The sequence below is a fragment of the Ursus americanus genome, chromosome 8 (assembly GCF_024610735.1).
Source record: "Ursus americanus isolate L20-20 chromosome 8, mUrsAme1.1.p, whole genome shotgun sequence".
Classification (NCBI taxonomy): Eukaryota; Metazoa; Chordata; class Mammalia; order Carnivora; family Ursidae; genus Ursus; species Ursus americanus.
The window spans coordinates 27,510,842-27,535,218 of NC_142134.1; the positions used below are offsets into that span (position 1 = coordinate 27,510,842).

The 24,377-nt window shown below is 39.2% G+C and overlaps 1 protein-coding gene across 8 annotated transcripts in view; it reads left to right on the forward strand.

The window, feature by feature from the left end:
* Nucleotides 1-245: 245 nt before the first annotated feature.
* The window catches only part of COX18 (cytochrome c oxidase assembly factor COX18), a 94,178-nt gene continuing 70,046 nt past the window's right edge, over nt 246-24,377 (forward strand). For 6 of the 8 annotated variants that reach the window (XM_087864085.1, XM_087864089.1, XM_087864086.1 and 3 more), the window contains exons 1-6: nt 246-749; nt 1,917-2,017; nt 4,099-4,262; nt 5,575-5,699; nt 7,793-7,900; nt 10,661-17,117. In XM_087864085.1, coding sequence (XP_087720211.1) covers nt 408-749; nt 1,917-2,017; nt 4,099-4,262; nt 5,575-5,699; nt 7,793-7,900; nt 10,661-10,834 — 1,014 coding nt within the window. In that variant the 5' untranslated portion in view covers nt 246-407 and the 3' untranslated portion in view covers nt 10,835-17,117. Of the gene's footprint in view, nt 750-1,912; nt 2,018-4,098; nt 4,263-5,574; nt 5,700-7,792; nt 7,901-10,660; nt 17,118-24,377 lie in introns of all 8 variants that reach the window. The other 2 variants (XM_087864091.1, XM_087864092.1) reach the window with 2 other exon arrangements.

The following is a 24,377-nucleotide window of genomic DNA, read 5'->3' on the forward strand; positions in this document are numbered from 1 at the left end:
CGAACAAGTTTTAAGTGAAAAGGAATGCAAACGCACACGCCAAAGACCGACCGAACCCCCGAGGGCTTCTACAGCCCTTCCTGTCTGGCCCAAGGCAGCAAGCCCCGCCCCTGGCTCTCCAATTCCGGTCCGGCCTCCGAGGAGCTCCAACAGCGGGAAAGTTTTGTGTCTGCGCAGTAGGCTTGCCCACTGCCGCGTGGGAAAGGCGGGACTTTCCTAACAACGGCGTCATCGCCAGCGCGACGCAAGACGTCACTGCCTTGACTGGGAAGGTCAATAGTTCCTGAGGGAGGGCGCGCACCCATTTTTCGCCTGGGGTTGCTGGCGCGTGCGTGTGGCGTCCCAGACGGAGCGGAGCCCGACGCTGATCTGTGAGGTCCGTGTTTTGGCTCAGCCCTGGCGCCGACATGCTGTCCCGTCTGGGCCGTAGGTGGCTGCGGCCGCTGCCTGTACTGCAGCTCGGGGCCCGGGACCCGCTGCTTGCGCCAACCTCAACGGACGGCATTAAGTACCCTGCTCTGCCGGTGTGGGCGGTGGCGTCGGTCTCTGCAGTCGGCTCCAGCGGCCCTGGCAGCTGGTACGAGGCCCTGGCCACATCGGCGCCGGTGCGGGGCGCGGAGGACGTGCTGCTCGGCGTGCACACCGCCACAGGTCTACCTTGGTGGGCCTGCATCGGTCTCACCACCGTGGCCCTCCGCGGCGGGGTCACGCTACCCCTGGCCGCCTACCAACACTACATCCTGGCCAAGGTGAGGGACACTTGCACCCAGCGCATCCGCTTCGGCGGTGAGGGGTGGTAGACGTCTATCGGGGGTTTAAAATCCCCGGGTGCTTCTGGAGTGCTTAGTGTAAATCGTCGTGACCACTTTCTTGCAAAGAATTTAACTAGCATTGGATATGTGAATTAAGAGATGTTTGGTGACACATGTACCTATCATTCCGTTTACCGTACAGGGTTTGTGCTCAAAGCCCAAGTGGTTACTAAGCTTGCTGTTAGAGAATGAGAGAAATAAAGGAAGCGGTAGCAGAATTGTTGTATGGAGAAATCTGTAAAATTGCCGTCTTAAATATTGTAACAGCCTGTATGTCTGCAGCATCTTTTGTCCCCAAGTATTCCGATTCATCTTTCTTATTAGAAAAAAACCGCTAAGCTAGCCATTTGCAAACTTGATTTCCTTATTCAGCCTGTACTACCTACAACTCTGGTTAGTCGCAGCCCCTTGGGCTTCAGTGCTTCTATCTCTTCTGTGGAAGCGGGATAGTAATACCTTCCTGGCCTACTTCACAATGTTATGAGATCAAGTCAGATAATATGGGTTAAGGCGCTCTGAAAGCAAAATATTATTCAAATGTGAGACTTCAAAAATAATGGTTTCCATGTTTTCAAATTATTATTGGGGACGAGGGGACGCAGAAACAAAGGGAATCATCAGCACCATTAAGGCAGTGAGGTGCTTTACAGAAAGAATTAACACAGAGCAGAAATAAATGCAAACTTTTTGTGACTCTGTGGCTGTCACAGAGCATATTAAAGACTTAATTAATAGACTTCTGTTTTTTCAGTTACCATTACTCAGAAGTCCAGGGATGAACATTAAAGTATAGGGTTCAGTTCTTATTTAATCCTTATAATAATTCTGTGAAGTGGGTGCTGTTAAACATTTTATATATGAGGGAACAGGGTTTTAGAGCTTAAGTAACTTGTCCAGGATCACATAGCTAAGAGTATAAGCTGGAATTTGAATTGGTTGTAACTTAAGCAGATTTAACACCTTATCCTTAGACTTTAATTTTCTTGAGATGATTGGTAAACCACATTTTTCAGTGAGTTAGAAGAACAGAGAGTAAAATTATGAGTGGTTATGAATAAAGAACCTTTATGTGCTCATAACAAATTCTACTTTTTCTTTAGCTAGGTGGAAAATTTACAGCCAGAAATAAAAAACATTGCAAGGCATCTTAACCAAGAAGTTGCAGTTCTTGCAAATCAGTTGAGGTGGTCCAAGAGGGTTGCCAGGTAAGCTAATTCTATGAGTATAGACTATATATATATATATATATATATATATATATATATATATATATATATAATGGTAATAGGAATATATACTGTGTAAGTGATTATATTAATTATAATTATATTTATTATAGGTTTTGGTGTTCTGTAGCTTTAGCAGCAAAGTAGTCCTTTCACTCCTTAATATTTTAATAAGTTTGTGTGGTATGAATTTTGTATAGTGAAAGCAAGAAATGGAGGAACAGAGCAAGTTCCTTCTTGAGGGACTTCAGCCTCCTGAAAAAGACCTGTAATCAAATAATGACTAAATTAAGTACTATAAAAAAGGTTATGTACAAGGAATTCAGTCATAGTGGAAAGTCAGGGAAGGCTTCATGGATGAAGATACTGTGCCAGTCTGTTGGGATTTTAATCAGCAAATGATACAGATTATTTACACACTTGACCATTTTGGAAAGAAAGATACAGCAGCCCACAAGAAGGGGGAGGTAGAAAATGTGAATGCTCTCATAGAAGAAATTAAATAGCCAAGGTGCTGTCTGTCCAGTGTGGTTACTGTGTATAGTTGTCTGCCTGGGCTCTTAGAAGGCGCTTGGAAAGTTCTTGACCATGCATGCTGCAATTCTGTGCCTTTTGTCATCCACGGGGAACTTCTAAGTCTTCCTGCTTCAATGAGTTTAAGTTACTACTTAGTCAGATTATAATCCTTACTAGGCTGGGACTAAGTGTTCACCACTTCGCAGCAATGAGAAAAATAAGGGCTTTGTATTATGTATATAGAATGTGTATATGGTTTCTGTATATTTTTACCTATGTGTGTATAAATTTGCCAACTCTCTTCAATATGAAATTGCTTCTCTATTTAGTGTTAAAAAGATCTGATGTTTAAAAAAAATCATGGTAACTTAATATCTTTATTTGATAAAATAAAAAGTTGACAAACCTAACAGTTCTGAAGTTTTACTGATCAGAGAAATCTAAGAATGACAATTCCAGACCAAAAGAACAAATTAGTAAGCTGTTTATCTGATTTATAAATGTAGCCTAGACAAGACTGGTACCTTGTTTATGCAGCATTGGCAGGATGATTGTCCAGATACATCCTTGCATAGCTAGATGACTTTCTAGGAAGACACATCTGAGAGTTTCTTGCATTTTCAATGGAACTGAGTCTTGAAGCGTAAAGGAGAGTTTGTCAGGTGGACAGCCAGGTAAGTGGACTGTCCACATAGATGACTTAACGACTTCCAAAAGCATCCTAATGTAGAAGTCTGATTTATTGGATAGCCCATGCCATGTAGGCACCAGAATATACAGGTGTCTTTGGAAGAGTAACAAGAGATAAAGTTGGAAGAGTAGGAAGAGTCTAAATTATGAAGCCTGGCATGTCGGTGTACTGTCGTAGTGCAGTAATACACTATAATTCCGTTGGTTTCAAGCCCCTTGGATGTCTATGTTGTATAAAACGTGCTACAAGAGATTTAGAGATGAATAAGACCCAATACTTGATCTTCAAGGAGACTATAGAAAGTGGGACTTAAAAACAGGAATAACGAAGAAGGTTAACAGAGAAACAGATTCAGAAAATCTTCATAAAAGAGTTGACTGAAGAATGGAAACCATTTTGATAGGTCAAGAGCATACATATTACAAAACCACATTGCTTCAGAAGATATATTCAGGGATCAAGTAATTGAGCTTGGCCAGAATGGAGGGATTTGAGTTACATGTGCTTTCACCTTTAGAATTCTGATACAAACTGTGGTCATACCATGCCAGTAGTAAAATTTCACTTGTTAAAACCTAATTGGCCTAACACCACCAGAGCCAAAGCTTGTTTGATAATGTCAGATTTATCAAATTGTTATATAATTTGTGTACATTGCTAAAGAATTTTCAATAAAAGACTTTTTGCCTTTTGTTGGGCAACCCCTTAGTATAGTCTATGATGGCTAAAAATCCTACACATAATTTTAACTAATAACCACAACATGGGTGTGTTTGTGCTATGGGTATGAAGAACTATTAATAGTCAATTGATATTTTCTCCTTTCCCTTTCTCCCTTCTTCCCTCAAACTAGGCTCACTTATCTAAAGAATATGCGGAGGCTTGTTTCAGAGCTGTATGTTCGGGATAACTGCCATCCTTTCAAAGCCACTGTATTGGTCTGGATTCAGTTTCCAATGTGGATCTTCATGTCTGTTGCTCTCCGGAATTTTAGCACAGGGGCAACACATTCAGAAGGTAGTTATTCTAGAAGTCTGTTTCTTTCCCCCAAATAAGTTCTCTAACATTGTTTTTGTACTCTAAAGAAAAAACTAAAGGCAAAAAAAAAAGTCCCTATGCTTTTCATAACTAGAATGTTTTTACCATCTTTCTTATAAGGTTATAGATTTTAAAATATTAAGTATAAGCAAACTAGCCATGTTGAGAAAACGAATCTAGGAAGGACAACAATAGTACAGTTGACCCTTGAACAACACAGGTTTGAGCTGGGCAGGTCCACTTACAGGTATATTTTTTATTGTCTCGCACTGTAAATGTATTTTCTCTTCATTATGATTTCTTAATAACATTTTCTTTTTTTTTAGGTTTATTGTAAGAATACAGTATATGATACTTAAAGCATACTATGGGTAAGGCTTCCAGGCAACAATAGGGTTTCTGTAGCTCTTGGAGAGTCAAAAGTTATACACAGATTTTTTTTTTTTAAAGATTTTATTTATTTATTTGACAGAGATAGAGACAGCGAGCGAGAGAGGGAACACAAGGAGGGGGAGTGGGAGAGGAAGAAGCAGGCTCATAGCGGAGGAGCCTGACGTGGGGCTCGATCCCATAACGCCGGGATCACGCCCTGAGCCGAAGGCAGACGCTTAACCGCTGTGCCACCCAGGCGCCCCTTTTTTTAAGATTTTATTTTTAAGTAATCTCACACCCGGTGTGGGGCTCGGACTCACAACCCTGCGATCAGGAGTCACCTGCTCTAGCACTGAGCCAGCCAGGCACTCCATACACAGATTTTCAACTGCTCAAAAGGTTGGCACCCTTAAGCCCTGAGTTGTTTAACGGTCAACTATACTTCTTCATGGAAGTCATAATAAAATTAGTGTTACAATTCCATGATTCAGTTTCCTGGCCAAGAATTTTTTCCGTTTATAAAATTATGGGACCAGAAAAGCATTCATAGTTATAAAAGTAAACATTTATTAATAAACTATAAACTAAAGCATTTGTTTTTTACTTTTGTTGTTGTTTTTTACTTTCACGTAAAGGCATTTGTAACGAGAAAATATCTGGTTAAAACAGACTGGAAAGAAAGTAGCCTATGGACAAGTAATTATATATGTTTGAAAAGAGTACTGATATATATCTTTATGTTCCTGTTTGCTGCAGAGAGCTGCATCTTTCTCAGTACAGGAAGGACTAATTTATGTTGTGGAATGAAAGTAAATGAAACAAATGCAAGGCTTTGGTGTGAAGGACACCTTATTTTAATAAGACTATTTATGTGTTGTATATTTCCTTCTTCTATGTTTTATTTATAAAACTGTCTTAGCAGGGTTTTCTGTTCAGGAACAGTTAGCTACTGATGGAATCCTGTGGTTTCCTGACCTCACTGCCCTGGATTCTACTTGGATTCTGCCTATCTCCGTTGGTATCATCAATTTATTAATAGTGGAGGTCAGTGGTTTTAGATGAGATTTGTTTGCCATTTAAATTATTGGGATTTTTGTTGCTGTTCCAACATCAAATATAAATGTGTTTAAGTTGGTAGTGATATTCTAACTCTGAGCTAGAATTGAGATTTCTTGGGTTTTGGTCATAGATCAGCTGTTGGCAAGTCTTAGACCAGTTCCTTAACCTCTCTGGGGGCCAGAATGCTCATGATTAAAATGGAAGAGCTGAATTAGAACACTTCCCAAGTCTCTTTCAGCTTTACAATTATATGAATCTAACATACACAATTTTGTGATTTGTTTTTGGTAAAGACAGTAATTAAAATGGTTAATCAGTCTGGTTGTATTCTCACAGTAGATTAGTATTTTGTGTATTTATTTAAAATGTAAATTTGCAAGTAGGAAACATAGTATCTGATTGTCTTTTTTTTTAGGTGTATATGCCCTTAGAAAGTCAGTACCTCTTTATGTGATGGAGTAGAAAAACACATACATATAAAATAGGATCTGTCGGCCATGTCTTACCATTATCCCATGCTGTGTTACTCAACAGTTTAGGGGACGCAAGCCTTTAATTGTATAAGGAGCTGTTTTTGATTGAGTAGAACATAGACTCTTTGAACTGGAAGAAACCTTAGAAATGATCCTAGAACCCCCTCTCAGAGACCTATCACTGGTCTCTGTTTGGGAAATTGAATACACCCCTTATTTATTTATTTTTTTTTAGATTTTATTTATTTATTAGAGAGAACAAGCAGGGGGAGCAGCAGAGGGCGAGGGAGAAGCAGACTCCCCACTGAGCAGGGAGCCCGACATGGGGCTCAATCCCAGGACCCTGAGATCATGACCTGAGGCAAAGGCAGACTCTTAACTGACTGAGCCACCCAGGTGCCCCACACCTCTTATTTTTTTCAAATGAGAAAAATGAAGATGATACTGTAATGTCTTGGATTAGAGTTTCTTGAGAAAAGACTCCATGTATAGTCTAAGTGTGTTTCCTAAGGTCACCTAGCACAATTGAATGCGGTTGGTACTTAGTGAGTATTTATTAGAATGAAGAAAATGATAAACACAAGGTCACAATGAATTAATGTCAATCCTCTAGTCTTCCCTTTACCAACTAACAACCCAGTATACATAAGTTTCGTTAAAACTTATTCTTGGGACGCCTGGGTGGCACAGTCGGTTAGGTGCCTGCCTTCGGCCCAGGTCATGATCCCAGCGTCCTGGGATTGAGTCCCACATCAGGCTCCTTGCTTGGCAGGAAGTCTGCTTCTCCCTCTTTCTACTGCTCCCCCTGCTTGTGCAAGCGCTCTCTCTCTCTCTGTCTGACAAACAAAATCTTAAAAAAAAAACAACAAAACTTATTCTTACATAATATATGTAATAAATGTGCCAGGCACTATTATAAACAATATATGTGAGTTAACTCATTTAATTCTTAGAATAATCCTGTGATATAGGTACTTATATTATCCCCATTTTAAGGTAGAGAAATCGAGGCACAGAAAGGTTAAGTAACTCATACAAAGTCACATAACCATTAAATGTTGCCATGTGAATGTAGGTGATTTGGACCTGGAGTCTTTGCTCACAATCATTTCATTATTCTGCTCTTAAATAAGTTATTCATAAGTCATAGCTGCTTTTCCTAGCCTTTCTTGCCTGGTTCTTCCCCTTATTCTATATAGCCAGATCACAAACCTTTGAGATACCTATTACGATCCTTCTTTATGCCAGGCACTGTGTTTAAGTACCAAAACAAGGGTAGTGATTCATACGTAGCATCTATCTGGAAAGGGCTTTCAGTTCTACAATCTTTAAAAAACATTGACTTGTAAAAATTATACTATGATTCTCTTTGATATAGCTGAATCTCCTTTATTGCTATTGATTAAAGCTCCATTTAATAATTCTGCACAATTATTAAGTTTTTCAGAAGCAGATGGTCAACTATATACATTTATCAGTGTTTTAATTTTTTGCTTCTATTAAAATGCAGGTGGAGGCCAATCAAAAATCAAATTGTATTTTAAAGCTTGTCTAATTTAATATGCTTAATAATCATTGTGTATATTTATTATTCTACCCTCTCAGATTTTTGCTCTGCAAAAAATTGGAATGTCTCGTTTTCAGACATATATTACATACTTTGTTCGTGTGGTCTCAGTGTTGATGATTCCAATTGCTGCAACAGTACCTTCAGTGAGTAAGCACCCACATTGTGTGAAGCATGTGTTAAATCCTCTCTGTGCTTAACTTAGACTGGCTAGGATTCTGTGCTTCTGTTGAGCTTCCTTTGACTGCTAAGTCCCTTACTGGTTTCCAAGTTTCTGTAGTAATTATTATCACCAAGTGACACTTGATATTTCTTGGGATTAGTTAATCTTCCTTCGTGTGAATGTGAGTTAAGTCTCAAGCTCCTTTTTCTTTCTTTTTTTTTAAATCTTGCACAATGTTATAAACATGGTATTTGTTCTGTTTGATTAGTTGAAATATTGAATTTCTTCTTTCTACATAGACTGGGCCAAGGAATTTAGCTCTTAAAAAAGAAACAAAAACTTGGGGGCAAGTCTGTATGGTTTCACATGTAATATTGTTTAACCTCATAACAACTCAGTGAGGTAGGTACACCTGCCCCAGTCTATATGGGTTCATATGTAATATTGTTTAATCTCATAACAATTCAGTGAGGTAGGTACATCTGCCCCCATTTATATATCATTACACTTTGATAGAAATAGAAAAAAAATAGTTATGTTTGCAGTTATTTCATATTTGTAGCCTTTTGCTTATTTCCCAATGATACTTAGTGCAAAGAGGGCAAAAGCTGTCTTAGGTATTATGTATCTCTCTGCTAAGGGCCAGCACGTAGACCATGAAGTAGGATTCATTTGTTGCGGACAGTTAGGGTTCTATCGGCATATATCAAAGTATTCATTGTCTTCGGAATCTGAAACAGTGCATTTTCAGCATCAAAAATGTATTTTTAAAGCTGTCCCTTGGACATAACACTGTCACTAATCCTGTGTAAAATAAGTAAGTTGCCACATTTCTGAAGTAGACCTCATAGTGTCTGTGAGAACTAGTAAAATAGCATCAAGTGCTTATAGTACTTTTCATGTAACAGTAATATTGCTGTAAAATACCCTGTGAAAATAGAACAGTACAGATTCACTGCATTTCTGGGGAGAAATAATACCAGTTATAACTGAGGATACTCCCTGATCAAATAAAATAGGAGCAGTGAATTTTCACTGAGGGATTGGGTTTAAAGTGAGTAATAAGAGATCTCAGAAGCACTGTCTTAAATACCCAAAAGTTTATTCTCGAATGTAGGAAGTTCAGAGTTAGGCAATTTAGTGTAGAGCTGATGTGGCAGCTTCATGAAGATGCATGGGAAACCCAGCCTGCTTCTCTCATTATGCTCCATCATCCACAACCTGTCATTTCTATCCTTAAGGCCACAGTATGGTCATGATGGCTGCTGGAGCTTATCTTGCAGGAATGGTAAAAGGGTGCTTCAGGTGCATTTAGCCCCTTTAAGGATCCCTGCCAGATGTCACACCAAACACTTGTGCTTACATCCTCGTTACTTGGGCCACACCTGGTTGCAGAAGATACTGGGAATTAGTCCCTTTTTTACTGTTGTTGTTGGCAGTATACCCAGCTTAAAATGAGTATTTTATTACTATGAAAGAAGAATTATTCTTAGTAGGCAGTTCGTAGTCTACCATATTGATTTCAGAGTACTTTTTGCGTACTGGATAAGTCAGATGGTGATGATGGCTAATACTCATTCAGTACTGACTTTGTCAGGCACTGCTTGAGAAGGTTTACATGTATTAGCTCACATAATTCATCCAGTGTGCACTGAAGTAGGTGCTATTACAATCTCCACTTTAGTGATGAGGAAACTGAGACACAGAGAGGGTAAGTAGCCCATCCAAGGTCACTCATCCATTAGGTGATACTTAATATCACTTAAGTATCTAAGGCACATGCAGGCAGTTTGGCTCCTGCCCGTAACTACTATGCTAATCTGCTTTGAGGATGGGATACTTTCTGCACCGAAAAGTTTGCCTTAGAACAAATGCAAGTGCTTAATATGGGCCACCTACTCTGCTGTCTAGTCTGTGTGAGTTATCTCCCTTTTTCCTCACAGCAGCCTTCTGAGGCGGCTATAGTTCAGTCCCCATTTTATAGATGAGGAGACTGAAACAGAAGGAAAATAACTTCCCTGCTGTCAAATAAATGGAATTCACATTCGGGCAGTTCAACTCCAGGACCTGGACTCAGCCACCACAGGGTGATGCCTCTGGGGCCTGATCACATTCTGATGCCAAAGAAAAGTTTGCAACAGATGTATGTATGGGAATATTTTGAGAGGCTCCAGAACTTAGTCCATAACCTAAATAAATCACTCTGAATGGAAGTACAAAAAAAAGTTGAAGATAATGCTGAGACTGTTTGTCTCTGAAAAAGGCAAGGATGATGCATTCCTGACTAAGAAACCAGTTACTGGGAAAATTTGGGGTGATAGATCACTGTGTGGAGGAAAACGGGGTCTAAGGAGCCTAAATGTCTGTGTCTCCAGTACTCTACCTCCAGGATAGCAGCTTATCAGGACTCTTGGTGGGGGAAAAGAGTGCTTACTTGCCAAAGAGGGGAGAGGAGATCTCTTTTTACCCTCTGCCTGGGTGCTGCTCTCTGTCATCCACTTTCTATCATGAATACCTCTCCTGTTGCTTTCTTTTCACTTTTTGGTCCTTTCAGGCTTCTTTCTTATGTATTAGAATTGTCACTGGTATCAAGTAGCTGCCACAGGTCTTGTTCAGTCCTGGACTGCTGCTGCTTCCCCACATGGTTATTTTCTCTTGTACTGCCTGCTCGTCTCTGGATGTCAGTGTCCTTGGAGAGTTGAGAAGTACTAACATTCATTCATGTCCTTTCTTCTCTTTCTAGTCGATTGTGCTCTACTGGTTATGCTCCAGCCTCATGGGCCTTTCACAGAACTTGCTGCTGCGCTCTCCTAGGTTTCGTCAACTTTGCCGAATACCGTCGACCAAGTCAGATTCAGACACTCCTTATAAGGACCTCTTTGCTGCCTTTTACGCCAAGTTCATTTCAAGAAAATAAATGCTTTCCATTAATTTTGAAACAGTTGCAAGTGTCACTATCACAGTATATTTAGGTTTGGAAATTCAGATGTGATTTAATTTGGCTTTATTTAAAACCATGAGTTGTGTGAAGTACTGTAGGTTAAGATATAATCCAAATATATTTGACAATGCTTAAAATCCTTTAAGTGCTAGAAATGTATGTTTAATTATATCCTAAAAATACAAAAGTAGAATCAAAGTGCCTGGTTCTGCTTATAAAATTACAACTTGCTAGAGGTGCCAGAACTTTGGAAAACAGATTAGATACTGAATGATGTTGAATTAGACTGACCAGTCTCATACATTAGAGTTTTATAAAGAGAATACAGTGAGGTGATTCTTAAAATTTTGGAGGTGTGGAGGATCATAGGCCCGTTTGCACATCTGCTAAGGCTATGGTTTTCTTTTCAGAAAAATCCTGGGACTCAGAACATGGGGGCCTTCGTTGATGAGCCTCCCTTCCCCCACCCTGAGGCTTTCTGGTAATTCCTGGTTGAGAAATCTTATTCTAATGGTACACACAATGATGATGAGTTAATGTGTGACTTTTAAAAAATGGACTTCAGATACATGCAGTAGAGTAGTCCTTACAAGAAAGTACCTAATATGGTAGGTGATGTTGCCTTTCAACCCTGCTCTGAAGGAATACAAGAAGGGTACATTCCTTTTTCTATATCTTAAGAAGACTGGGCTAGAGTATAGCACTAAGTACTGCTAGAGCCCAAAGTGGAAAATACTGAGCATTAAGTTTGTTTCGTCAAAAGAAGAAAACCTGAAGGGCAGCTATCTATTATGGAGGTGATTTTATAAACTTCTTTATTTGGAAGGGTTAAGTATACTAATGGGTTTAGACTATGGTAGATGGAAAAATTAACAGGTAATATGAATTGTGGATCCAGTTTTTTGCTTGTTTGATTTGAAAGGATGATAAAACTAATTGTGGTTGGGAAATTTGTGAATAAATTTGACAGTGATTTGAAAAGATTATAAGTTACAAGTTTTCATTGGGTTGTATGAGAGGCCCTGTATCCCATCTAGTGTTTTACAATAAAGCAAAAACTAAAGCAGAATTAGTCATTTTTTGAGTAATATCTATTAAATCTTAGCCATTTGGGTTGTCACCTCACCAAGAATTTAGAGGTAGCAGTTGGGACCTGACTTCCCAGTCCTGGTTCGTGACTGCCCTATTGAGGTAACTGTCTTTCTAATCCCAGTGAAGGAATTGAAACTTATGTACAGTCAGTCCTCATTATTTGCATACTTTGTCAGTTTGCCTACACGCTAAAATTTATTTGTAACCCCCAAATCAGTACAGTGCTTTCGATGTCATTCTTGGACAAACAGAGACTGGCAAAAAATTTGAGTCATTTGAGGTACATGTTCCCAGATAGGTCACACAGGGCAACACTGTGGCTTCTTGTTTCAGCTGTCAGACTGTGTAATAACTTAAGTGTCCCTTTTCATGGTCTGTTGCCATGTTTTTTCTCATTTTTGTGCTTTTTGTTGGTGATTCCGCTATTTAAAATCGCTTCCAAGTGTTGTCATGCAGAAGTGCTGTCTAGTTTTCCTTGGCACAGGATCCTGTGATGTTCCTTAAGGAGAAAGTAATATCTACATTAAATAAACTTCATTCAGGCATAAATTACGATGCTGTTGGCTGTGAGTTTACCATTAATGAATCAGCAATATATTGTATTGTTGGGTTGACAGAAATGTGACGAGAGGCTCACAAGAATGTAACCCTGTAAATTCTCTAGGAGCAGTGGTTTAGTGTTGACTAATTCAGTGTTTGTGGTAATTTTATAGACTATAACTACCTCAGATAATAAGTATTACCTTTCGGAACATGTACAATCAGGGAAGCAGAGGCAGAAATGTGTGTGCTTGGTTGTATTATAGCAAAAAGAGGAACGGGAATTTGAGAAAAATTTTGGCTATCTCTGGAACAAGTTGACTCTCGCCCTGTGTATCATTGGGTACTGATTCATATATTTTTCTCATAATGGGATGAAGGAAATCAGCCCTCTTCCCCCATCTTACTCAAAGAAGTTTGTCACTTTCTGAAAGTAAGAAATAAAGGAATGCTGTGACTCCCTTTTCCAGTACGTGAATCTCCTTTCAGGAGTATGCTTTACCTTGTTTACATGGATTCCCCTCACTTTCTAAGTGTACATTTAACATCTTTTTTCAAGGGGTAGTTTACGTTGTTTCCTGTTGCTCTCCTGTTTTCAAACATTTTGAATTGCTTTGAAAATGTATGTAAATTTATTTGAAAATACAAGGTCCTTCTTCCCAGATCTCAAAATAATTTCTGGTAGGGTTGAAGGTGGCTGGGATCTTGGAAAATACTCATGAATAAAGAAAACTGATACATTATGAACTGAGGTAAATCAGTCACCGGACCTCAAGCTGATAAATAAATATTCCTCTCATTTCTTTCTCCAGGCAGATTTTTTAGTAAATAGCAAGCCTTGTTTCCGAAAACTCCAACTCTGTGGTCTTTGATCTTATTTCTCCAGCAGTTTGTTATAGTCAGGAGCACTTCCAGAGCCTAAGGTCAGGGGAGGTGGGTACTGAATGGGAACAAGAGGACACTCACACACTGTAAAGATCCCTTGACAACTTCCTGTTGGGTGCTTCTCTCTTCTCTGCTGCTGAGGGACTGGCAGAGCTCTGTCCTGGACCTGCAGGGTTCAGGAAATCTTTTTTTGTTTTTTCAGATGGAGACTATCGTCTCTTTGTCTGTGACACCCTTCCTCCTCTCTGAAAGGGAGTCTTTTTTTTTTTTTTCTTTTTTTTTTCCCTCCAGGTGGGCCTTATTTTTGTCTCTAGGCCAGATTCACTTTTTTATGGGTGTGTCTCAGCCCAAGAGTTAGGAAAGGAGACTCACTCCTGGATCAATTTATGTTATACCCTAATGATACTAGAGCTCAAACGTATGTTAGGAGATGGAACTGGCATAACCGAACAACCCAAAATCAGTTTTCCCTGGAAGCATTGTGAGGGAAAAGCTGACCAGTCCTATCTGGGCCAGATGTCATAGGTGGGAAGATGAAGCTTATTTAAAAGCAAAATCCTTGATTGCCACCTTCACACATAACCCAGGAGAGGTTTCCCAAAACCTCTCGGAGAGCAGGCCTTTCTAAGATACCTTTAGAAGCACTCAAGAGCTAAAAACAAACCCTCACATCTCAAGTGGTACAGTCAGTTCTCCTAGACCATAGTGGGGAAATTGTTTCTGGGGAAACGTGGAAGAAATTAGGGCCCAAATAAACCTCAATTCCTCTACTTTGCATCTATGCTTAATTCATCCACGTGTCTTCATAGGTTCCTCTTCTGAGGATTCCAGAAATCAGTTTTTATTTATTTACTCATTTAATTTTGAGAATCACCTTTTAAATTTCTTCAGTACCAGATTAAGCTCCAAAAGCAGTAGGAACTCGGATCCTAGAAACAAATTAAAGAATGTCGTCTGTTTTTCCCCTGGGTGATGAGTGAAGTTACCACACAATGCAAAATTTAAGATTTCAGGTATGACCTATGAATCCATGCAAGAATTTAGGTTCCTGTATTAAAACTAAATATGCAAATGTGAGATAAAACATGAGACTAGTTACAACAGGCCATCATTATTGACCCTTGCCTCTTTTATGAGCGTATTCTACCAGGACACAGATTATCTGGAAATTATAGAAATCCATAGAAAATTTTCCATTTGAACCTTACGAATATAGTTTAAAGTTGTAATAACTGATACTTTCTAGTTATTGTTTTTATTATATTTTTAAATACCGAATTTTGTGAAATCAATATTTAGCTTTGGGACATTTGAATTTGTGTGGTAATAAAACCATAGATATTTCTGAAATTTTGGACTTCTGTACTGTGTTTCAACAAGTAAAATAAGAATTTATATATATTCATATATATTTTTAATGTATTCATATATATGAATTTTCATCCATGAACGTTTCAAGCAAAACCTAAAGACTGAATGAATTTACATGTATTCCTTGCTAATCATATGAAATACAAAGATACCAGGTATCTCTCATAATCATAAGAAAGTGAAAAACTAGTACTGGGGCAAAGTTAATGCTAATTGGGGGAATCCTTTATTTTATTTTATTGTTTGCCGTGTTTTGTATTTTCATGATATTGGTCAAATTATTTTTTGTTTGTGGAATTCTTTTATTGTTTAAGATGTTTCCATATCCACATATTTTTAAAAATTTTAATTCCAGTATAATTAACGTACAGTGTTATATTGGTTTCAGGCATACAATATAGTGATTCAACAATTCTATCCATTTCTCAGTGCTCATCACAAGTCTACTCTTAATCTAATTGTGGGAATCCTTTAGACTTGTAAAACTTGGTATAAGTAAGTTGGTATAGGGATCTTAATACTATAAGATTTATAATATCATGGCTTGGAAAAAGCAAATTTAGGAAGGTTGAAGGATCAGGATAGTACTTAGCAAATTTTTAAAAGAATGACTGTATATATAAAAGTACATTGATTTTACTACTACTAGAAATTAAATAATAGGTGAAGAATTAGCTTATTCAGCCAAGTACTATGCATATGAATCATATAATTATGTAGTCAGTCATTAAAAAATGTACGTAGATCACATAATTGTGAAATAAGATTGTTTTGCAGATTCTGGAGACAGAGCTGTTTTGAGTATTTTACATCATCTCAAAGTACAGTAGACGCTTCTCTGTCCTGGCTGGCAGCAGCCAGCCACAAAAGAAAGTCACCTTGTAAGAGCTTTGAACTATCACACTGCTAGAATGCCAACAAACAAAGCAAACTGAAACCTCATCAGATAACGATGGACACTGCCACAGAGAGGGAGCAATTTGGTGAACAAATTTACTTGAGAATCATTAGTGGAATATAGTCTAAAAGCAAAAGAAATTCATAGAAAATTTTTAACTTTATTCAGTAATTGTATTGCTGTTATTAATATTGCAGTGTTATTTTTTATAACTTACTGTTTGGTAAAATATATAATGTCTGTTAGGTACCGTAGTTGTCTTTGGATGCTGTAACAAATTCCTTTATGCTGCTTATGCTACCAAGGGGAAGATATTATTGAATGTATTTGTTGGAATTTTCTTAAAACATTTTTAAGTGAAGCATAGTTGGCATGCATATATTAGTTTCACGATATTGCAACATAGTGGAGATACAGCAGATACATTTTTTTCAAGTTTTTCTTTTAAGATGGCTTCAGGGGTTGCCCGTGAGAAGCTGGCCCCATAGAGGATCCTCTCTCTCCACAGTTCTCCACCCCCACACTCAGAAAGCCTAGCCTTCATATCTGTTTCACCTAAGACCTTCTATTATCTCAATTAGGAACAATACATAAAAGCATTTTGATCCTGATTGAGTCCCATCCATAGGAACCACGAGGCTTGGCTGATACCATAAAAGAAAGAAAAAGTTACTAGCTGAGAAATGGCAGCAAAATCCCCAAGATTCAGCTAATTTAAGAAAGTGTGTTCATACAGAGGCCTTGCCTAGTTCTTAGAACAGTAACTTTTTGCTTTACTGTAACTTGAACATGAGGGAGATATTGACAGAACTATCCCAAAGGAATAGGTGCAAAGAGAATCCTGGCTGCTTGTGTTCTACCACTGACTGCCTTCTTGACCGCCCTGTATTTTGGTAAGTTTTACAGAGTAGCCTTACCTTTAATTTCCTAGTCCTGTACTGCTGGTTTCATTTAATAAAACGAGAACTTCTGGGTGTTTGGGAACAAAAGCATTAATGGAAAGACCTGAAATAGAACTAAAAGTACTCCAAGAAAACAGCCACTGAGTTATTCTATCTAAAGCAACAAAAAGAAATTTCTATCCGTAGGAGTCTCTACTAACTCCAGAGAGCCAAGAATTTCATGAAAAAGAGGCTTCCAGGGAAAGTGCCCAATTTCTACCTTTTCCATTTTGAGAAAATATCACAGGTGTGCAGCTTTCTCTTTGTGTCCCTGATAAGGCAGTTTACATTTGTTTTGCCTTGGTTGGGAAGACAGCACGGTATTTAATTTAGCTCTAATTTTTGTCTTCTGGTTAAATTGTTGCTCTCCAGAGAAACTTAAAAAAAATGGGTTGTGAAATATACCTAACCATATTCTTTTCATTGCAGCTGCATTTCTGCGTGTTCCAACCATAGCACAAATAATGTGAGGAATTTCACATTATAACCTCAAGCTTCCTGGATCTTCTTTGAATGATGGATGCTTCTGAGGGTAAGGACTATTAAAAATACAAATTCTGTACCTATGAAAGAATTAACAGCTTCATATTCCATGCTATTAAAAATTTATCCTATCTGTTGCTACAGGTAAGAAACTCTCATAAAGTTTTATTATAAAAGCTTCAGTTGTGCTTGAGTTTTCAAATACAAATAGTCTATTTTGGGGTCCAAATAAAAACTACAGTTCCCATTTAAAATTACAGTTGAAACCAAGTATAGATTTTGAAATGAATTATCTCCTCCCTCATTTTTAACTCTCACCTATCTGATAATGTGTTATTTTACTTTAAAATACAGCTGATCCACATTATTCACAGATTCATATTTGTGACTTCATCTACTCACTAAAATGCATTTGTGAAATCCTCATGATGCTTTTTCTGGTATTAGCAGACACTCATGCATGCTTAGAGTAGCAAAAAATACAAATGGTAGGGCACCTGGCTGGCATGTGACTATTGATCTCGGGGTCCTGAGTTCAAGCCTCACACTGGGCATGGAGTCTGCTTGAAAAAACAAAACCAAAAAAACCCAACTGTCCAATGCTCACACTCAGCTGAGATCAAACAAAGTGACACTCTGCCTTTTTGTTTCATTTCTCATACTGTAAGTAAGTGTCTTTCTTGCAGTCTATTTAGTGCCATGTTTTTCTCATTTTTATACTTCTTATTGATGATTTCTCTGTTTAAATGGCCCCCAAACACTAAGTGTAAGAAAGGTATGGTGGTCTCACAGAGAGAATATGTATGTTAGATAAACTTTGTTTAAGCATGAGTTATCGTGCTATTGGCCGGGAGTTCAGTGTTAATGAATCAGCAATATATATTAAATAAGATGTCTTTAAACAAACACACACATAGGACAAGATTGTGTCTTGATTGGTTGATGAAAATGTTACGAACCAGGCTTGCAGGAACCTAACCTGTGTTTCCCTAGATCAACAGTATTAATGCTGGATGGGCAAGGCCCCTGGAGAGGATTCTTGGCTTTGCACAAAAAAAGAATTCAAGTGCAAGCCATTTGGAGAAAGGGACAAGGATTTATTAAGTATAGAAGTAAGAGAGGAGCTGCTTCACAGACAAAGTAGTGGTCTGTCCTCCCAGGTGAGGAAGAGGACCCCCTTTTGCCTCTAACAAAGGGTTTTATAAGTTTTTTTTTTAATTAGCTAACTGGATAGGGAGGGGCTTACTCTTTAACTTTGGGTTTATCACTTACATTGGGTAGTTAGTTTTTCCATTGTCTTCAGGTTGTGGAATTATCCACAGGGAGCAATTTTAAGAATGTCCAGCTTTTGTGACTTTTACTGTCAGAGGGAGTGGGGTCTTGTGGTCCTCTATGAGTTGAATCTCTTGACTGTCTTTATGACCTGCTGACTTTTAGGTTAAGGGTCAGCCTAAAAACCAAAATGGTTTTACTTTGGTTGACTTACCCAAGCCTCCTCTGCCTCCTGCCTTAGTACAGTGGTCACAAATTCAGTGTTCCCAGTGGTTTTATAGAACAAACTACCACGAGTAATGAAAATTTACTATACTTCAACCTGTGTCTGGGGTATGATATTCATATGATCGTTTAAATCAGGAGTCCTTAAATTATGACACTGGGGCTAAATCCACCTCACCTCCGTTTTTTGTACAGCTTGAAAGCTAAGAATAGTTTTTACATTTTTAAATACTTGAAAAAATCAAAAGAATAACATTTTGTGATATACAAAAATTACATGACATTCATATTTGAGTCTATAAATAAAGTTTTGTTGGAACACAGCTGTGCTTATTTGTTTACATGTTTCTGTGGCTTTCACCCTTCAGCTGCAGAGCTGAGTGGTCATCACTCTGCTCAGCACACTCCGATTTCAGTGATGCAGCTTTTACTCCACATTTTGAGTCCATGTGTACCACCCTACTGTGACTTTTTTTTTTAACCAGTTCATATTCAGTCAAAATAAGAAAAGTGGACTTCAGATGTCATGCATTTAAGGCACAGTACAGTGTGGATTATGTTACTGAATTAGATGGGAAACATTGGGTTTATTATGCAGTGACACTATCACTGTGCTAAAAGTATACATTATATGTTGACATTACCAGGCATCACGGTATTCCCAGCTTACAGGAAAGTAATGGTCAGAAAAAGAGAAAATTAAAAATGGGACAGCTCATCATAGCAGAATGGGTTTTAAAGAAAAACTCCAACTAACGGAAAATTCTGCTTCTATATACTACCCTCAGAGCACTTCTAGCCACCAAACGTGTATTCCCCCCCACCAAGCAATTCTCCAATTCTCTGCGGACACCGGTTGGGTGTCCCACAGTTCAATTCAGTTTTGACACTGCTTGGAGTTAGTGTCAGATCCCACAGGTTAGGGGCTCAGTCCCACGAGACTGCTGCCCCTCCTCACAGCAGTCTCAAGTAGTGGATCTTCAAGTTACCCACAGCTGCTTTCTGACTTGGTTGAAAATCGAGGGTTCCCACAACTCCCGCCTTGGGTTTGATAATATGCTAAAGTGGCTCACAAAATTCAGGAAAGCACTTAGTATTATCCATTTATAATAAAGAATACAACTCAGGAAAGTATGGAGAGGGCAATGTATGTATGGGGCAGGGTGCACAGAGTTTCCATGCTCAGTATGGAGGCATCTTTATGTAGGTACCATTGATTAAATCATTGGCCACTGATCGGTGATTGAATTCAATCTCCAGCCCTGCCCTCCTGTGAGGTCAAGGGGTGGGGCTGAAAGTTCCAAGTTTCTGGTCAACCAGTTGGTTCCCATGGCAACCAGCCCCCATTCTGTGGTTCTCAAGGAGGGGCTTGCTTTTTTTTTTTCTTTTAAGATTTTATTTATTTATTTGACACACAGAGAGAGCGTGAGTACAAGTAGGCAGAGTGGCAGGCAGAGGGAGAGGAAGAAGCACGCTCCCCACTGAGCAGAGAGCCTAATGCGGGGGCTCAGTTCCAGAACCCTAGGGTCATGACCTGAGCTGAAGGCAGATGCTTAAGGGACTGAGCCACCCAGACACCCCAAGGAGGGGCTTTCAGAAATTGTCTCATTAACATACATTTAGGTGTGGTCAAAAGGGCCTTTTTATTAGGAATAAACTCAGAAAGCTCCTTTAAGAGCTGTTTCAGGAGCACAGAAGGCCAAATATAACAAATGTTGCTTCTATCACTTTTCACTTAAGAAATTACAAGGATTTTAGAAGCTCTGTCCCAGGGACGATGGATGAAGACCAAATATGTATTTCTTAATCACAGTATCACAGGGTTTTAATTGATGAAATTGGCATTTTGCTCAGACAACAGAATATTTAAAATGGATTCTCATTGGTCAGATTAGTTGTATGAAGACATTTGGGTTGGTTGAGATGTGTTTAGGAGACTCATGCCTACATTTGAATGAACAGGGGATAAGAATCTGGTAAATCCTCAGGGATGGTCCTAAGGTTTAATCTGTAGAAGTAGTTCTGTTCCTTTCAAGGATAGCAGAACCCTGCCTATAGTTAGTCTTCACACAAGATGTGATGAGATCACCTAAAGAGGAGGAGAGGCAGGGATTTCTTTGAGCTCAGAGCATGGGATTATGAACTGTAGTGTCTACACACCCTGCTTAAGGCACTGACATTAACATCCAGTACAAAAATTGGAGAGATTACTCTAAATAAAAAAGCTGCCCTGCACTCCCTACCACCACCATTGTAAGCAAACAGGGGGCTAAAGATAGAAAAAGGGAGCAAACAGAGGTAGAATGACTCCTTGCATCTGGAGAGCGGGGGATTATCTACCACTGTGCCGTGGAAGATAGAGTAGGTTTCACCAGGTGATGACAACTTGTACGCTGTAGGCCATAGATAACTGGATCTGGTTTGTTCATGTAGCCCAAGTAGGACCATCAAATCTCTCTAAAATTTGACCTAAGAGATATGAAGAGACCAAGTCAATTGGGTAAGTGGTTCATGCTAGACCAGCCATCACACAGGCATAATCCACAGGCATTATATAGCTAGGATGTTGCGTAGAAGACAAGAGTAGCAGAGGAAGTTTACATAAGAGGAGAAGAGACAAAATAACATCATTTTGCAAAAGAAGCTGAGACTGAGAGATCCCACAGTCTCTACCCCCATTGGAGATACAGTGGCCAAAACTCCAAAATTTGAAATTGCAACCACTCATTACTTTCCTATTGCTGCTGTAGCCTATTACCATAAACTTAGTGACTTAAAACCACACAAATTTATTATCTGACAAGTTCTTGAGGTCAGAGATCTGGAATGGGTTCCACGGGGCTGTGTTCCTTCTAGAGACTGTAGGAAAGAATCTGGTTTCTTATGTTTTCCAGCTTCTGAAGTTTCCTTGGCTCCTGACCTGCCTCACTCGGTCCTGTCTTTCTGTCGTTGCATCTCCATTCAGTGTTACCCTCCTGTCTTCCTCTCATAAGGACTCTTGGGATTATAGTTAGCCACCCCGATCATCCAGGATAATCCTCCAATCTCAAAATGCTTAGTCACATTTATTGATCTTGTTCCTCAGGTCCGAGCACTTCTTGATTCAGATCTGCAGAGATAAACATGCTTCTCTATCTTCCACGGCACAGTGGTGGATAATCCCCCACTCTCCAGATGCAGGGAGTCCCTCCATCTCTATCTGCTCCCTTTTTCTGTCTTTAGCCCCCTGTTTGCTTACAATGGTGGTGGTAGGGAGAACTGGGCAGATTTTTTATTTAGAATAAAACCTCCAGTTTTTGTTGGATGTTAATGTCAGTGCCTTAGGCAGGGTGTGTTCTCTTCCTTGGGCAGGTTATTAAAATGCCTTTGCCAAGATAATCCTGACCTTCATCTCTGATGCCATCCCTCTCAGGGAGACTGCCCTATTCTACCACACATATAATGAGCTTCCAGTGGTCAGTTTTTTGTGTCTGGAAAGTACAAATACCATAATCTGTCTTGCCATACCTGGTGCAACTCCTAACTGACAGATGTCGTCTATATCTCAATGGTGTGCTCAACAACCCAGTGCCCAAGGGATAAGATGTTCATTTCCCCTACCCCACCCCTGGCTTAAAATCTCTGATACCTTATCACTTACCCTAACATTGTTTAGTGGAAGCAGAACACATAGTCAAAAATCAAAAATGGTGAGGCCGCCATACAGCTGTTAATTCCCATTGACCTTGTAGGCGTGGCAACCCACACGTGGACTCCATTGTCATTTTTGTTCTATATGCAGAGTTGCTGACATTGTTGATGAAGTTTTATTAAAATTCTTAGGATTTGGGTTCCCCTGAGAATAAAAGGGAATAGACTCCCCCCCCAAAAAGCCCTTCTAAATAGCACATTTCTTATAACCGTCTCTCATTTTTTCCTTTGATCACATAGAATAAAGCAAAGATATTTTTTCCTGTAACACCTTTGCTAGAAGATTGGCTTTCTTGAATGTTGGGAGTGAAGTGATCCGTCAACAAAACTGTATATGCAGATTTTATTCTCTGATTTTATGAAAAAGATCCATGGATACAAATTCTGTGGGTATCCAAATTCTATTGGTATTTAAAATCAGCTCAGATTGCCACTGTGGTGGGTAATATGTTTGAATGAATGTTTTGGCCGCAGGAATCACATTTTAGTCAAAACGGTCAGTTCTCTTTGGCCTGAAGAGGCATTCGTACATGAGCTCACAGTGTTCATTTGCTCCCCGACTTACACACAGAATGCTTACCTTCAGGCATCCTCCCCCAACAGGACCAGGATAAAGTGACTCCACTCCTCCTCCTGATGGCCACCAGTGGTCATCAGGAGAGAGAAGACAAGGTGGTTACCCAGTGAAAGGGTAACCTCAAGTCGGGGTAGAGAAATTAGAAATCCAAATTCTTGATGAAAAAATTAAAAAACCCACCCGTAATTCCCAGATGTAAAATCTCTAGTTCTCTAAAGTGAATGGGGGCAGGGCCATGTTTGAACAGAGGTCTTCTAAGGGACTGTGTTTGTCCTTGGCTGAGGTCACACTGCCCCACCTACTTCACAGGGAAACAGTATAATTGACAACCACTGTGGGTAAGTTTCAGATTTGCTTCTTGGAGGCGGTCTAATGCTTAAAGTCTCCTCTTGTTCTTCCAAAGACTTACCAAATACAGTGAGATTGTTTAGATATACCATTATGTTCATGGAATTTATATTCCCAAGCACTCTCTCTAGCTCAGCTGCTAAAAGAGATACAACTTTGAGGTTTGGTGTTTTTGTTCCACCACTTTTTTTTCTGAGCTAGACCTTTATTTTATTTTAATTTTCTTTTCTTTCCATAAGATGTCTATTGATTGGTCTATAGGGTTATTCTTTTATTTGCAGGTATATTCAGATATTAAATGCATACTGCCCTCTGTCTAAGGCAGGAGTCTTCAAACAGGTCTAAAATGCTGTCAGTTCAATTGGTCTGAAGGGTCAGATCTCAGGCCCGCCACCGTCAGTCAGTCCTTTGTGTGCTGCTGGAAGAAAGTGTTCTTTCTTGCTTTCTTTCAGAAAGAAATAATAGACCTGGGGAGATTATAAATCAAAACGTTCTTACCTTATTCAGTATCCTGAAGAAAAAAGGCTTTCCGCCTTTCTTTCTATTGTAGACAGTAACCACCCAGAGCACCATTAGCATAAATCTTGATTCGAAAATGCTGGTTCTAACTTGAGGAGAGGGGGCGGGGCACAAATTTTTTATTGAGGTTTACAGGAGGGGGCACTCGACAATTATGTAGTTCTGGTGACTAGGCAAGGATGTTCTCCTAAGAGGGAGGAATAGTCTGTAGAATAGTAGCCATGATTTGGGCAATTTGGATTTTATCACGAGGAGTGGAGAACAGTGAGGGGCTAAGTCATTGTGTAGGAGGGAGTAGAGAAGAATAGTTGCAGGGACTCAGTGGAAACTTCTCAGTTCCTCAGGGTCTCTTACACTATTTTTAACATAAAACAAGAGTGTTTTGCAGATAAAAAGGCTATTTCATAATATTTTTGCAAGAATTGTATATTCATTTTCCTTGTAGCATATGTACCTTTGGCAGGGACATACATATCTTTGCAGTATATTGTTGAAGAACAAAAATAGTATTCGCAATCTACCAACTCATTTAATTTCCATGCGAAGAAAGAATTGTTATGTGGTAATAGCCGAGGGTCTCAGTGTCTCACATAACAATAGGATAAGTCCTCTGGGAAAAGACCCCTTTCTTAAATTTAGAAATGCCACTACCACCAGTCACCACAAATGCCACTACTA